The following is a 17035-nucleotide window of genomic DNA, read 5'->3' as shown; positions in this document are numbered from 1 at the left end:
GCTGCGTTAACTACTGCACCCCCCAAGGTGGGAACATGCTAAATTAATTAATTTTTAAAATGCATGTAAAATGAACATGCCCTTTGTACTCTAAAATATGTTTAAACATAACAATAAATAAGTTCAAGCCAAATAATAATACACAACCAGGTGATAACACTGCACCTCTGGTTACCTAAAAGCAGTTTAAAAGATTTCCGTGAGGTACCAGAGACAAAAAGGAGACCGACAGCCACCATGCAACTTCAGGCAAATAAGAAACAAGAAAGTCCTCAGAAAAAATGCACACACTTTCCGAAAAAAATGTGAGTAGATTACTACATGTTTGAAAGTGGCGCGCATCAGGTCTGTAAGTGCCGTATGGCGCAACAAAACGCGAGGCATCTGTTTGAAGCTGACGTACTGATATTAAACTTGTTTCCTGCTGCCCAGGCATCGCCCACCACTAGCAAAGGTGAGTCGCTGAATTCGAAGTGAGAAAATAAAAGACGGAGTGAGAGACGGACGCCACTCTACACGCTGTCTTACCGATCATGACTTTATTCTGGCGACTTTTCCTGACCTTAGGATTCTTTTCCGGCACGGAAATGCGATGCTCACCAACGATGTTTTATAAAGGTTGCTGGATACGTCGCTACCCAGGCATATTTGTTGATGTAACACAGTCATTGGAGAAGGGTGCTCAAATCTTGAGGATTTACTACGAAGACACGGCGCAGAAGTGCAGCAGAGCCTGCTGCCTATCGTGGAATGGTAAGACGAGTAATCTCTTTCACTCCGTACGAAATATTAATATTATTACTTCCCGCGAGCCAAATCGGGAAAAGTGGAAACATTATGGTGATGGTTTTATTATTATAACAGTGTTGTCCTCATGGCATTAAATGTTGATTAATAGAATTATAAGATAATTAATAGAAACAGTAATTATAATGATGGTTTCACGGTGCAAAGTAACCAACGCTTCTCCTTAAGCGTTTCCACGGCCCCAGCACGCTAAGCTCTAGTCTTGGTCTGGTCATATTCTGCTTCTTTTTCTTTTGAGTCCTCCAAGTTTTAGTGGTTAGGGTTAGGTTCTTTTAAAGTATTTGGCGGTTAAATCATGCCCGAATTTGCCCTGATACTTCTTTGCGATGCTTCCATGATTGGCTTTGGCGGTTATAAATCGGATAAAAAAAGTCAGAAAGTGGATGGATACGTACTCTAGAGTGGTGAACACACTCCTTTCAAAAGTTTTGAGGACTTGAAATATATCTCTCATAAATCACTGAAATATGGCGCAGTTTTTTAAGCATCAGAAAATTAATCAATAACAGGTTGTATACAATTCGATTATTAAATTAAGCATTTATCGTTGCCCCTTTTTGTCCTGTAGATGGTTATATTAATGAAATTTTATTTTTTCACGCACATTGTCAAAACATTACCAGGTATTAAGTTATTCGGGCTACATTTTACACTTTATTTAGAAAACGAGAATTCCTTTAAAATATTTACTTTCTCATATAATTGTCCAATCCATCCATTTTGTATTCAGCGTAGATATTCATTTCGCATTCCTGCTAAAACAGCTCAAGATGTGAAACAGCCCTGGACAAGGCGTCTGTTCAGGCACTGTAATTGATTTCTTTAAATAATAAAACATGCTTTTATTTTAACTATTGTGTTACTTTTCTAAAGAACTGTGACATTTAAAGATTTTGTGAGTCACAATTTAGCTTAACCTACAAATCTTTCAACGTGGGAATGAAAAGCAGAGTGAACAGAAATAAAACAACTATGAGGAGAACGAGAAAGTTCAGCAGATCTCACAAAACAGATGTTTACTTTCTTCAATGTTCCACTTGCATCAATCCCAAAGCCCCACACTTGGTGGAGAGGAAGGCAGCTCTTGAGAGCTCCAAAGTCCGAAACAGATAATGTGTAGTCTTATATTTTCACTTCAGCCATATAATATGAAGTACATTGTGTTAAGCAAATTAATGCTCACAAAATATTTACAAGCTAGGCTGGGTTAAGAAAACATGCATGACAATAAATGAAAGTATATATATATATTTAATACTTATTGACTGAAATTTTGTGTCATCTTTTAAATTAGGGAACAACTGAACACACTGTCACATCTTTTGAAAAGCTGTAGTATACTGCTGTATTGACATTTTATTTGGAATGTTTATGTTTTTTTTGTATGTTTATCAGACAGATTTTAACCCAAATATATTGTTAGAGCTTAGAACACATTATCCTCAAAGAAGCTTCAAAGAAAGACATTGGATGCTTTGAATTTTGCTTTTTTTGTTTTGCTTTTTACTTTTGTGTTAATATTCCTTTGGTTAATAGTCATTTTCAAGTAGAGCTGTTGCAACATTAATTAATGTTTTCATAATTAACATGCACCCGATGGGAGGGGCCCTGTCAATATGTCAAAAGCCATAATCATTCATAAGATGTCTCCTTCCTAAACAGTGTAAATTATGATCTTAAAATTGAACTAATAAATTGCTAATTAAAATGGACATTCTAAACTGATCCTGTGTGTATGTTGGTGTGTACAGGTCGTCCACTGTCTATGGCTGTTTCCTGCCTTGTGACCAGTGTTGCTCAGATAAACTCCGTCCATAAGTGACTATGAAACAGATGAAACAGGTTTAGGAATGTTATGTTATATACTAGGGGTCAGTTTGAAAGTGTCTGCACGCTAGAGGACCTTTTATAAAATAAAAATTAATAATCTCATCCATTCCAAAAGAAAATTAGTAAAACCTATGCATTTCAAAATAGTTTACTATCTAAAGCAATACTAACAATTGTTTATTGATTTGCTTTTATTTGTAATTGAGTGTCTGTAGGTCAAGAAAAATGCTATAGCATATGCAATTGGGTGTTTAAGTGTTCTTACCAAGGAAAGGATAGTATAGATTGTTTTATTGTGATTATTTAATCAATTGCAATATTTACTGCACAAAATAGTTTTTTAGTTTAGAAATGCATGAATGACCCCTGCACTGGGGGTTTTGTTTATAAAATTTTCTGTGGATTTGACTGTGAAAAATATGCATACGGCAAAAACAAGAAAATGCATCAGTCAAAAAACAACAAACTCTGATTTATAATATACACATTTATATGCGGGCGGCACGGTGGCGCAGTGGAAGCGCTGCTGCCTCGCAGTTAGGAGACCCGGGTTCGCTTCCCGGGTCCACCCTGCGTGGAGTTTGCATGTTCTCCCCGTGTCTGCGTGGGTTTCCTCCGGGCGCTCCGGTTTCCTCCCACAGTCCAAAGACATGCAGGTTAGGTGGATTGGCAATACTAAATTGGCCCTAGTGCGTGCTTGGTGTGTGGGTGTGTTTGTGTGTGTCCTGTGGTGGGTTGGCACCCTGCCCGGGATTGGTTCCCTGCCTTGTGCCCTGTGTTGGCTGGGATTGGCTCCAGCAGACCCCCGTGACCCTGTGTTCGGATTCAGCGGGTTGGAACATGGATGGATGGACATTTATATGCAACTTAATTTTATAAATCACAATCGTCATGTAAACTTGCATACGTGAATGTGTCTTGAACCTCACCTGGTTTGCCACTCTGAAACAAACATTTGTAGACCATGCTAATCAACCTCATACATATGCAATCAAGATGGTGCAGACCTTCACTGGCTGGTAGAGCAGCCTCTCACCTGATGTATCACCTGCATTTGAGTTTTGTGGTGTGCTCCGTGTAGCATTGAAGTGCAGTGAGTCTAGATGTTATGTCAGTGCAAAATAAGTCATATTGTGTTAAACCATAGAATAGAATAGAGCATGGTATTTTGAGCTTCTGCGTTTTGTTGCTTTTGGATTTCTAATTCTGACAAGTGACAAGACATAGCAAATATATGTTTTCAGTGCAAATATACAGGATACTGCCTGTTTAAAGAGAACTAAGATATAGTCTACACATCACATCAATCACTTTTTACTTTAATATGTTGTGTCAATGCACATTATAATAATGGCTCAGTGATATGAATTATATGCATGAGTCGTAATTTTAGGCTGCATTTCCCAACTTGATCAAGGTAGTGTTGTCATGTCTCAGTTTTTCTGTTTACTGATGGGTCACAGATACCATAAAAATAAGTTATCCATCCAGTCTTTTTATAAAACCTGATTTTTGCATTGGAAATTTTGTGTACTTTCGTGTCTTTTTTTTTTTTTTTTTGTATATGCAAGTTTTATAAATCTGATGCGAGGGTTGTTTCTTGCCTTATACTCATGCTGCTAGCATAGACTACAGACCCCTCAGTTTGAATAAGCAGGTTGGGGAATGTTATTCCAGATACTATAGCCTCCTTGTGTGCTTTCATTCCTGATGTCTCCTCTTCCTGTTCTGGTAGTATCACATATACAGCACCTGCCTAATCATGAACGCAGTAATATAGGTCTAAACCATGATTCCAAGTAAAATAAGTTGTCTTCTGGTGGTTTGACATTAGTGGTTAGCTTCCAGCTCTATAATAAAAAAAAATGTGAAAGCTCTACTTATTCTGTCAGGTAACTCCTGTTGGATTTTATATTAGTCTGACTGGCTGTCAGGAAGGATAGTGTAGAAGTGGCATTAAGAAGCAACAATTAAACAACTGAGTCAGGATAGGTAGCAGTTTTTTCACTTTGTCTAGTGTTTTGTTTAAAAAGTCTAAAAAATCATTTACATTTACTCAGTAAGTACTCTGTTTGGTTACAAAGTAGTAAATAAGCGATATCATTATTTAGTTCCTTTATTCTATTCTCATATAGCGTGTGTAAAAACACAGCAAGTCATCATTAAGTAAAAATTACATACATTATACAGGATTTACATGTCAATTGCCATAAAATCCCCCATGTCACATAAAAATACTGCTACTTTGTGCCTTTTTAGTATTAGACAACTACCTTTATGTTAATATTGACAGTGAATTCAGAAAGTACTCAGACTCCTTCATTTTCAGCATGCTTTATTTTTGTAGATTTAATTTTAATTGGATAAATCTGACATTTTTGCTAATTAATGTACACCTGGTTTACCCATAATGAAAAAGTGAAAACTTGCTTTCATAAAAGTTTACAAATTTACTAAAAATCAAAAACTGAAATTTTCCTCATTCCAATACGTATAATTATATTGGAATATATTTGTCAGCAAATCCTTTTAAAATACAATTCATATAGACATACATTTTAACTGTTTGCTGAAGTCTTAAGCTCAGTAGCAAATCTCTTAGTGAGGTCATCGTCATATATACACTTATTAGTGTATACCTTTTCACTACTAATGTACACAATCTAATCTTTGAAATTTGTATTTTTTCTTTATAGTTTCCTGTAATGCTGCATTTTATGATTTGGAATCAATTCAAGGCAGAGAAAATTGCTTCCATTTAAATTGTCCTACATTAGAGAGCTGTCTTTTGAGAGGAAAGAACAATGCCATCTTATACAACATCAACAAAGGTAATGATATTACCTTTTATCGTAGAAATAATAATAAAAAAATGATAAATGTAACTTAAAACACAAATAAAAATATAAATTAACAGCATTTAGTGATACTGATTTTGGAGGCATTACATTTTCCTATTTTGTGTGTATTTATCTTCATATTAAAGTATTTAAATCATAAAGTAAAAAATTAGGGAAAGTAGTATTTTCATTTGCCTAATTGTACATAATTACATTAACAGTAATTGTCAAGATTGCACAAATGCTGCATTATATTGCTTTGCTTTAATTTGTGTTTTTAACATTATGACTGTGACCTCACGATAACTGCCATTTTATTTGGTTTTTGTGCATCTTTGGGATGTTGTGGCCCTATGACACTCCATGTTGCTAAGTATGTACAGTATGTGCTGTGTTATGTATGCCTCCTTCATGGCCATCCTAAATGGTGTTAATGGCATTTAAGCTTTGTGTAATACAAATGGAAAACTCTGAAAAAGGTTTGACCTTATTTTGTTTTGACTTGTAGTTTACTGTAGTGCTGTCCTGCAAACCTTGGTTACTAATCTTGGTACTCAGTGTATTGACCTCTGCCTCATCTGACAGTGTCTTTAATATGCTTATAAAGGAACATCAAAATAATATCCTTCCATTCCATAATAATGTACGTTTTCTTAAAAAAATACTGGGTGCAAGGTTTCTGGTACGCAGTAAGCAAAGGAAACATACCTGGCCTGACCTGGTTGATTGTATTCTGTATTCTAATAGGGATCCAGAGATCTCCTTGACTTGCACATGCACACCTTCAGGTTGTGATTTGTAAAGGCATTAATAGAGTGGATACTGCTTATCGTTATTGCCGGGTTATGTTATTTACTTTCTGTTGAACTCAAAACATGAAAACCAACCAAAAAAACTCTTCCCATAGTATCTGTATACTTAATATTTATTTGTTATCAACATTGCTGGATACTGTTATAAAAATTACATTAGAGTTGCAAAAATAGCCCTCTTTGAATTCACCTTGTTGCAGCAAAATTGCTCTGATGCATCATATCCCTCCATCAGAAAGTAAAGATGCGATAGAGATGCATGTAGCTTTTGTGCAAGTATTCTTTGAGATGAGAAAAAAATAATTTTTGTCACAAGTACACTTGAGATTTGTGGTTATCATAACATACTGGAATATACTGATAACATACTGATAATTCAAAAACTAGTGCCTAACACTGAAGTTCACCATCTAGTACTGGTTCTGGACAGTTGATGGGTATTTAAAAATATGCAAGTATGCCAAGTAGAGGGTAATTGCTGGATGCCCTCCACATCATTACCACTGATGAAAACAGTCATCTGTTGAGACTTAATGGATGGATAGTCTCCAGTTGTCATTACAAATGTCAATAATGCACCTACAAATATTCATACTAAAACCATATATTTCTAAATGTGATCAAATAAAGTTTATTCTATCAGTTGTTTCACTATACTGATATCACTACATACACAGTTACTGGTTCAACATTATACTATTAAATTAACTTAATGCATTTTAAATTTGACGACAGTCCATGGCCAAAGTAATATAAGTACAGGTACTTGGTGGTGCTGTGGTTAGTACTGCTGTTTCTCATATGCAGATCTATTGTTCTGTTCCCTATTTGGTCACCACTTTGTTGACTCTTACCTTGTGCATGATGCTTCTATAATAAAATCTGGCTCCGTACCACCTTATAATCAAGAAGTTGTTTTGGAAAATCAGTGCATAAATTAATTTGCAAATATTCTTGGTCAAATAATGGCTCTTCTAATCACAATTCATGTTATTGTGCTAGTTCTGTTATTAAATTTATATTAATTCTCAAGGGTTTTTCTGTTAGTGTCCCCTGCATGAATTTTCTTGTCTTCTGTCTCTGGTTTTTTAAGCATTTGTATCATGGTAACTGTGCAATTCACTTTGTTTTTTTTAGACTTGGTTTAAATATCTTTTTATGGTGACCTCAGTAGGAAAATGTTTTGTCATTTTAAGAAAAACTGAAAGTAACCTTAGTGAAATTTAACAAATATATATTTTCTGGATGGCATTATTCAAATATGTTACTTTTTTTAAATGAGCAGTCATACATTTGGGGCTTCACTGATTTTATTGATCAACTAAGACAGTAGCAGATAAATTGTAAATGTATAAAGTAGTCTGTTGGACTACCCATTTTCTAAAATTGGTAGTCCAGGTACATTTCTAGCTCAGCCTTCTATCCAAAAAACACAAGCATTGACTTTATAGAGCAACATATATTTTTAAAAGAACTGTAATGAGTGCCTTATACTCCATCGTCTGCCACAATATAACAAAATTAGCATCTTGAAAGAGAACTTTTTAGTAACAAATCCTCCCTGCGTGGAGTTTGTTCTCCCCGTAACTGCGTGGGTTTCCTCTGGGTGCTCCGGTTTCCTCCTACAGTCCAAAGACATGTAGGTTATGTGCACTGGCAATCCTAAATTGTCCCTTAGTGTGTGCTTGAGGTGTGGGTGTGTATGTGTGTGTACCCTGCGGTGGGCTGGCGCCCTGCCCAGGGTTTGTTCCTGCCTTGCGCCCTGTGATGGCTGGGATTGGCTCCAGCAGACCCCTGTGACCCTGTGTTAGGATATAGCGGGTTGGATAATGGATGTATGATTACTATAGGATTATACCATGTTGATATGAGGTCTTTGTTCCCATATATACAAAAACATATTATCAAAATGATCAAAATTTCATTAGTATTTAGACCTCATTTAGATCCAAAAAACAAGCTACTGTCTGTGTCAGAAACATCATCACTTTGACATTCAGTGTTATTTTGAAATTGAGTATGACTTTTGTAGTGCTGTGAACCTTTAGTTGAGAACAGCGATCTATGTATGCATCATCATTAAAATCTGTAAAGCTTGGAACATTGCTCTTGGTTTTTAAAAGGATGTCCTTATTTTCCTCTGTTGTTTCTCATGTTAGTAACAATTAGGTTTAGGCCTGAAAAACCATGTTCACACTCTGCTGTACTTGGGCTAATTGGACGGAGAGATTTCACAAGCTTTCTTGTGTTTCTCATGTTAGTAACAATTAGGTTTAGGCCTGAAAAACCATGTTCACAATCTGCTGTACTTGGGCTAATTGGACAGAGAGCTCTCCTCTTTGCCATCATGCCTTAGCAAATCTGTCTCAAATGCCAATTTCCTATGGTTAAAACTCTGAGACAGGAGCATTGTCAAAACATTTACACCACAGTGGTAGGTATTCACAGGCGTGTTATACAGGATATGGAATGTCAGAGGTTATGCTTTCAGCTGTAGTAAGCCCTGGCATTTTAAATGAGTTCCCTACAGCATCAGTGCATTCTTTGGCATTTTGTAAAGTACTTTGAGCTGAGTATGAAAATGTTCTATAGAAATAAACGTTGTTGATGACTGAGTAGCAGTTCCACCAGCAGCACAGTAGTAGGCCACTCAGATTCATTAATGTTTCTTAGGGAAATGTAAGATTTACCACAACTTCAGTTTAAACAGTTTTATAAAGTAATTCTTTATATAAAGAAAATGAACAAAGCTGACTGATGAAATATTCCACAAGGCTTCCTGGCCCTTGATGCTTCAGCAACACTTTTGGTATTGTTCATGTCGTTTAAGTGCACTAATGTTGAACAAGGTGAGATTTAATTGAGTTTACTGCACTCATCTACAAAGAAACTCATCTGACTGAATCAATATCTTCTGTCACACACATGCACATGGGAGGCAGCTAAAGGGCCCAAAAGATGGCAATTCCATGCCGGTTCAGGCATTTCTCCTTTTCCTCTGCAGACCAACCATGGAAAATTCTATCTTAGTCCGATGACATCACTTCTAGTTCCAGGCACGATAACATCACTTCTAGTTCCTGTCCAGATGACATAAATTTCCTTGTCCGGCTTTAAAACCGCCATGTTTCTCTGTTATGTCAGTTCTGTTTTGGACTCAAGTCTTTAAAGATCTGTTTATCATATTTTGCCTTTTTTTCTAAACCAATTTTCAAGTATATGGGGTGGCTGCCCCAAAAATTGTTGTGGTATCTTTTGCGTCCTTTCACAGTGCCGTAGTTGGTAGGATGATTGACTCCATGAGGAACCGAGAGCAGGACCTGAAACTCCTTGCCATCCTGTCCATCTAGCCCTTACAGGTCCAGGTGGGAGATTACTGTACCTGAGTGGCCAAGTATAGGGTGTGTATGTGTTGCAAGTTTGGAAGATGAGGCGTAAGCTCTGTCCCAAGGGTCGATACAAAACAATGGGGCCGTGCGAGGAGGGGGGAAATGCACAAGGCTTATTATGGTCTCTCGGAGGAGAAGGCCACCCACCAGAACCCCACAAAGGCAGAGTCCTTTGAGAAAGGTGCGGGAGCCCCTGGCCAGCAGGTGAAGCAACTGTTACAGTGGAAATTTGACTCAGAGCCGCCAACCCATTCATAGGCATTCAGCCTATGAGGCAAAATCGGGTGCTGGCTAAGGCCAGATGTAAATAATAACAGGTAGTGGAACACCTTGCCTGTTTTCTCTTATTAAACACACTTCCCCATTAAAAATATGATTGACCTTATAGAAGTCCTGGAAAGACATTGGGTGGCTTTACACTCTGGGAGAACAGAACAGTTTCTGTACAGAACCCGACCAGCATGAATCCATACTCCTGAGCCCAGTCGTCACCACTTGGAACAAATGCTGAAGCCCCCGAATATGCAACAGCATCTTCTGCTTGGCGATGAGAGAGGCTGCTGGGGGATGAGAGGAAGGATGTCGTGCTCGTGTTAATCCCTTATCGTTCCAGTGTACAGGATTGGTAATTTTAAGTGGGCAGGTACACTTCCAGTTTAAGCAGACTCCGGCTTCTTTTAAAAGGGAACAATGGAATGATGATTCCCTTAATTTTTCAAAAAATGCAGTCATTCTGGTTAATGGCCACCACACTCAACATCCTATGCCACAGGGCCTTTACTTTGTCTTAAATAATGAACTTCTGTATCGGGTAGTGGAGCATGAGGGAGAGGTGCTGTCACTGTTGTTAGTCCCACGGTCCTACCGGCAGCAGGTCTGTGAACTAGCACACACCCACCTCCTGGAAGCCCACCTAGGTGCCAAAAAAACCCTTCAGCATATTAAGTCAAATTCTATTGGCTGGGAAACAATGAAGAGGTTTGCTGCTTTTGTGTGTCCTGCCCGGAGTGTCAGCTGCACCAGATTCCCAAGAGGGTCCATGCTCCTCTGGTTCCCATTGCCTTTATTGATGTCCCATTTGAATATATTGGGGTCGACTTAGTCCTAGTTCATTATGCTACCTGAAATCCTGAAGCTGTCCCTTTGCACACAGCTACTTCCAGTGCTATCGTATGGAAATTAGTAGGGGTCCTTGCACGAGTCGCATCCCTAAGGAAGTCGTGATGGACCAGGTGATTCCCTTTGCCTTGGAGACGTTCAGGGAAACGGCCAAGTTACTTAAGATAAAGCATTTAAAGACCTTGGTATATCATCCTTGAAACGATGGTCTAATGGAGTGGTTTAACCAGACCCTCAAACAGATGCTACGCAAGGTGGTCAGCGAGAATGGAAGGAACTGGGATCAGCTCCTTCCCCTTGTCCCTTTTGCATATTGGGAAGTCCTACAAGCCTCTATGGGATTTTCATTATTTGAATTATTGTATAGGTGGGAAACCCGGGGCATATAAGATATTATAAAGGAAGGTTTGGAGGAGGAGGCACACCCCTCCACAAATATACTGGAATATATCATGCAGATGAACGATAGCTTTGCGAAAATTCGACCCATCCTAAAAATTTGTATGGAAAAGGTGTAAACAGCTTGTGACGATGCGGGTTCGGCTCCATGCTCCCATCTGCTGTCCAGGAGCCCTTGAACACGTCATCGTTGGTAATGTTACCGATGAGCTAGACACTGAGGCAACAACATAGCAAGGGAATGGTGCAAAAGTGCTTTTATTAAAACAATAATCAAAACAAAGTATTCAAATAAATAAAGTGCAGTGAGTCAAATTCTTGAAATAAATAATCCATAAAAGAAACGTGGAGGTTTAAAAACTACAGAAAACCAATCCCTTAAAACCGAGGTTAAAACAACGCTGTAAGCAGTCCTTTAAAATACAATTAAGAGCCCGATGTCTTCTATCCTAGCGTCTCTCCTGCTTCACCCGTCTGGGCCCCGCAGCAGGCGAGATACTCTCTCGGCAGCTGTCTTTCACTCCTTTTCAAACAGGTCTGGAGGCCTCCCGATCCTGGCTTCGGTCGCGCACTCATCCCAGACTCGAGACTTGGTATCCTTGATAACCAGGACGCTCACATCAAGGACTTCTCCACGAAGCCTCCCGCTGCCTTCCCTGTCTTACGCGGCCAGTCGCCCTTCACTGGTCACTCCCGCTACTCGATCACTCAGCGGGAGTGACCACTACTACAACTCCCGGGTGTCGGCCAAATGCCCAGGCTTCCGTACAGCTGCCTGCGAGTATTCACTCGCTCACCCGCACCGGCTCTCTCTCTACTGCACTCCAGCAACCTCCGTCTTTCTTTCCTTTCTTCTTCTACTCTTTCATCTTCTTTTTAGCCAACTCACGCTTCTATATACAGTAGGTCGAGAGGGCATAGCAGCTGAGACAAATTAGCAGCCCCAGGAACAATCACGGATGTGGGCAGTCTCTCACCTGTGCACTTAGGTGACAAACGCCCACACCGCAGATCGCCCTGAGACCCGCTACAGCCACAATCCCCATGACCCCTCGCTAAACCACGAGCGTGGGGATTATTTATCTAAAACGGGCCTTTGCTGAGAGCTGTGGACCCGCTATACCACACAGCTCAGGTCTGGTATTATGACCATGACATGTTTCTACAGAAGTACTGCCCAGGAGATCGTGTCATGGTCTTTGTTCCTACTTCTCATTTCAAATTACTGGTCCATTGTCAAGGCCTTTACAAAGTTAAGGAGAGAAAGGGGCTTACCGATTATTTGGTGAAATAACCCAATTGTCGACCGAGTGAACGGAGCCTGACCCATCCCTGTTTACTCTTTGCTCACAAAACAATGATGGGAGCTACAGGCAGTCATCCTGTCTGTCCCAAAGGTAGTGAGCGAGAAACCAGGACGGACCTCTCTGATTGGGCATGACCTCATGATAGAGCCTGTGGTGGTTGTTCAAGAATGCCTGTATCGACTTCCCAAGGCAAAAAGAGCAGAAGTGGAACTGTAGATCAAGAGCATGCTGGAGCTAGGTGTGATAGAGGAGAGTCATAGTCCCTGGTCCAGTCCTATTGTCTTGCAATGACTTTCAGTGTCTTAATCAAGTAGTCATTTAATCCAGCACATGGATGGAACACCTACAGCAGGTCTGAGCGGTATTGTGGGCATTCGGTGAAGCCGGCCTTCAAAATAATCCAAAGAAATGTTTCTTTGGGTTAAACGAAGCCAGATATTTAGGCCACCTGGTGGGCTGGGGTATTGTGAGGCCACAGTGTTCCAAAGTAGATTATATATTGAAATGGCCCCATCCAAAGACTAAGAGGCAAGTCCAAGCCTTTCTACCGCCAGTTTGCACTTCAGTTTTCCACGAGAGTGGTGCCCTTGACTAACCTAACAAAGAAGATGGCCTCAAACAATGTGGTGTTGGATATCAACGCAGAAACTGCATTTAGTGACTTAAAACAGGCCGTTACGTTGGCATCTGTCTTGAACGACCTCTCTGTCAGGAACTCTGGGAGGGTTGCCATGTCACACACATGCACATGGGAGGCAGATAAAGGGCTCAAAAGAGGGTAATTCGGTGCTGGACCAGGGGATGAAAGAGTACACTGATCATTTCTCTTTTTCCTCTGCCGACCAACCACAGGAAATTCCTCATGGGCCTGATGACATCATTTCTGGTCCAGGGGCCGATGACGCAACTTCCGGCTCCGGGCCCTGATGACATCACTTCCAGTCCCTGTCCAGATGACGTTGTTTCCCCCGTCTGTTACCTCAGTTCTGTTTTGTACTCTAGTCTTTAAAGACCTATTTCTCACATTTTGCCTTTTTTTTTCCAAACCAATTTTCAAGTATACGGGGTGCCTGCCCCAAAACGTTTTGTGGTGTCTTTTGCATCCTTTCACACTCCATATCATGCAATTTCTTCACTCAGAGATTACACAGTTAATTAAAGTTTTGTCTCCTTTTTGCAGAGTAGTAATATACCTTGAACATGTTTTAAGTCCTTTCTCAAACCCAGTAAAATAGATAAATTGATTTTTGCATCCAGAAATCAAGTTCATAATTCACACAGTGAACTGACGTGACTGTTTCCTTAAGAGGCATTAGCTCTCTGGAAATGTGTTCTTTTGAATTGCAGCGTTTTAATTAACCTGAATTTAAATAATTATAAATAAAAAAGGTATAATCCCCACCCCTCATGCAATATGACGGTTACAACATTACACGAGAAGCATAAAGGATAATCTAGCTCTTTATTGACGGGTTCACACGGTATTACAAACGGGAAGCCTATGACAGACATATCAAGCATGTGAGAGACTTGATCTACTCAGTCTTGCCATCTTTCGTTTGCCACGCTGAAAGGATTTTAACCGGACAGAAGACATAATCTTCTGCCTGGCCTTGGACAGAAGACATACTCTTCCGCCCGGCAGCTTCAAAGTGTTGGTCGTAGGTCCATCCTTATATTGGGTTGCTCCATGTGCAGGCTCTTGGCTCCGGATCTAAACAAGGACAGGAAGGGACTCAAACCCCACCTTCAAAAATACAGGAATAGCACAATGCCTACATACAGTTCTCATTCTCCCAACAAGGAAAGAAGTTTTTATGCTGACAGAAGACAGAAATATACTAGTCTGTCTTTAGGCTGACTATTCAATTGTCCAGTTGTCTTTGGCTCTCTAGTCCTGTGCTTGGCTCGGCAATTCTAATTGCTGCTGCTGTGCTCCTGTGTACCATATTTGGTCTACCTGTATGAATGAGTCTATAACAGTGGGCACAGAGAACAGTGACATTAAACTTAATAAAAACACATAGTATAACAGTGAACCATGGCATTATTGTTTGAAAATTTAAGAGCTATCCCTGTTCTACCACCTGTTATCACTGCAGCACTATCAGTAATAAAGATGGCTAATTGATGTATCTGGATTGTATCTGACAAATTTTCCAAACAAAGGGCAGTACACCCCAGATTGGAGTTTGTGGTTTCCAGAATTCCAGTTGCATCATCATTTATTAGGTCTTGGTGGCTGACTAGCTTAGTATCAGGTTGATAGTGTCCCTTGACATACCTTAAGGAAATTGTTTTCTCTTCAATTATCAGTAGGGGAATCACCGTGACCCTGTGTTAGGATATAGCGGGTTGGATAATGGATGGATGGATGGAATCAGCTAAAATGTAAATAAACCTAGCATGTCTTACCTCCTCTGCCAAATCAATTTTCATTTTTCAAGAAATACATTTAACAAATATGTACAAGCCTTTCTTGACAAAGATTTTTTTAGTCAAGTCCATTTTTCCTCCACATGGCAGTCAACGTCTCATAGATGGCAACCTTCTTTGCAACTGCTGATGCCTTGTTGAGAATGGATCTCATTTTCGAATTCTGATTTTCTTGCATCAGAAGGATATTTCTGCCTGTTGGTGTTTCTTTCGTCACTGTTATGCTTTTTAGTATCTTACACTCACTGTGTAGCCAGTCTGCTGTCATTATGTTTTCTAATCATTTCAGTCCTAAAATGAATTGTGCCTGAAAATGAAGAACTGCTTTTATCTGTTGTTTTTGTGTGCAAAACAAAACATTCTAACATTCTTAGTTCTAATGCTGTTAGCTCCCTGCTGTCATTGGCTTTTAGAAATATGCTCTGTATTTAACTACAGTAATGCGGGCTCTGCATCAGTCTGTCGTGGTGAAAAAGGAGCTGAGCCGCAAGGCGAAGCTCTCAATTTACCAATCGATCTATGTTCCTACCCTCACCTATGGTCATGAGCTATGGGTAGTGACCGAAAGAACGAGATCGCGAATACAAGCGGCTGAAATGAGTTTCCTCCGCAGGGTGTCTGGGCTTTCCCTTAAAGATAGGGTGAGAAGCTCAGTCATCCGGGAGGGGCTCAGAGTAGAACCGCTGCTCCTCCGCATCGAGAGGAGTCAGATGAGGTGGCTTGGGCATCTGATCAGGATGCCTCCTGGACACCTCCCTGGTGAGGTGTTCCAGGCACGTCTAACCGGGAGGAGGCCCTGGGGAAGACCCAGGACATGCTGGAGGGACTATGTCTCTCGGCTGGCCTGGGAACGCCTTGGGATTCTCCCGGAAGAGCTAGAAGAAGTGGCTGGGGAGAGGGAAGTCTGGGCATCTCTGCTCAAGCTGCTGCCCCCACGACCCGACCTCGGATAAGTGGAAGAGGATGGATGGATGGATAGATTAACTACTTGAAAGTATTTTCCCTTTGTAGAAGTAATCACAATTCCTATCACTTAGAATTGATGCTGAAGCTATACTACTATTCACCAGGCCATCTACTTTTTTTTTTTTTAAACCCATATTGAAATAATGGTATTTATTCTTGTGTTATGTATGTTGTGGTAAAGCACAAAACAATTAACTTTAAGAATTTTGCATTTGCACTTTCTAAAACCATTTATTTTAATGATTGTACTATTGTTTCCTGCTTTGTGAATCTGCTAATGCTGTCTGAAATGGTAAATGTCTTCCTTAAAAGTGACAGTCAATTAAAGTTGAGCAAGATGAATTCACTTTTTAAAGGGTATCCCATGTTTATGAAAGTGTTTTTGATGAAGAGAAGCTTTGAATGTCCAAAGACCCAAAGCATCTGGGGCCTCATGCATAATGCTGTGCGTAGAATTCGCACTATAACATGACGTAAGCACAAAAAATTCCAGATGCATAAATCTGTGCGAACGCCAACTTCCACGTTCTTCTGCTCCATAAATCCTGGTCAGTGTGAAAAGTAACTCACGTGCAGGCGCCTGCTGTCCCACCCCAACTCCTCCCAGAATTACGCCTCTTTGAATATGCAAATCATTATAAATAGCCCTTAAACTCAGCCTTCTGTGAAAAGACAATGGCAAAAGCAAGATGGAAAATATAAGAATTTCAGCGAATATCAAGTGGAGGCAAGGAAAAACATACTATTTGTTGGTTTAAACAGTGGTATAAACAACAAAAGGAAGTTGATTGAGTGACATAGCGTGTCGGAGAAACTCGAAAGCTCAAGTTCACAAAGTTGCACCGTGCCCGAAATAAAAAAGAATTTGTCACATATCAAAGTCGCTGTGAAAAGGCGAGTCATAGTCCACCGTCTAAATGTCATATGAAAGCTTATTAGGGTACAGAGGGGAAAAAAAGCACGAAATGTCAACTTTAATCTCTAAATTTCCACTTTAATCACGTAGTTTATTTTGTCATTAAAGTAAAACATCATAAACTTCATCTTAAAATCATTTACTAGTTTCTCAATCCCATCGTAACTAAAGTAGCACATTAAATGCTTTGTTTTGTATTTGATCTTCTATGTGC

General features: G+C 39.8%; 1 protein-coding gene across 3 annotated transcripts in view; it reads left to right on the top strand.

Moving 5' to 3' along the window:
* The first annotated feature begins 295 nt into the window (after positions 1-295).
* LOC114656575 (MANSC domain-containing protein 4-like) overlaps positions 296-17035 on the top strand; it is a 31457-nt gene continuing 14717 nt past the window's right edge. Inside the window, exons 1-3 of one of the 3 annotated variants that reach the window (XM_028808218.2) lie at positions 299-454; positions 568-753; positions 5334-5468. In XM_028808218.2, the coding sequence (XP_028664051.1) occupies positions 322-454; positions 568-753; positions 5334-5468 (454 nt within the window). In that variant the 5' untranslated portion in view covers positions 299-321. Of the gene's footprint in view, positions 455-567; positions 754-5333; positions 5469-17035 lie in introns of all 3 variants that reach the window. The other 2 variants (XM_028808225.2, XM_051920578.1) reach the window with 2 other exon arrangements.

The sequence above is a fragment of the Erpetoichthys calabaricus genome, chromosome 1 (genome assembly GCF_900747795.2).
Source record: "Erpetoichthys calabaricus chromosome 1, fErpCal1.3, whole genome shotgun sequence".
Taxonomy (NCBI): domain Eukaryota; kingdom Metazoa; phylum Chordata; class Cladistia; order Polypteriformes; family Polypteridae; genus Erpetoichthys; species Erpetoichthys calabaricus.
This window is presented reverse-complemented; position numbering and strand designations above follow the sequence as displayed.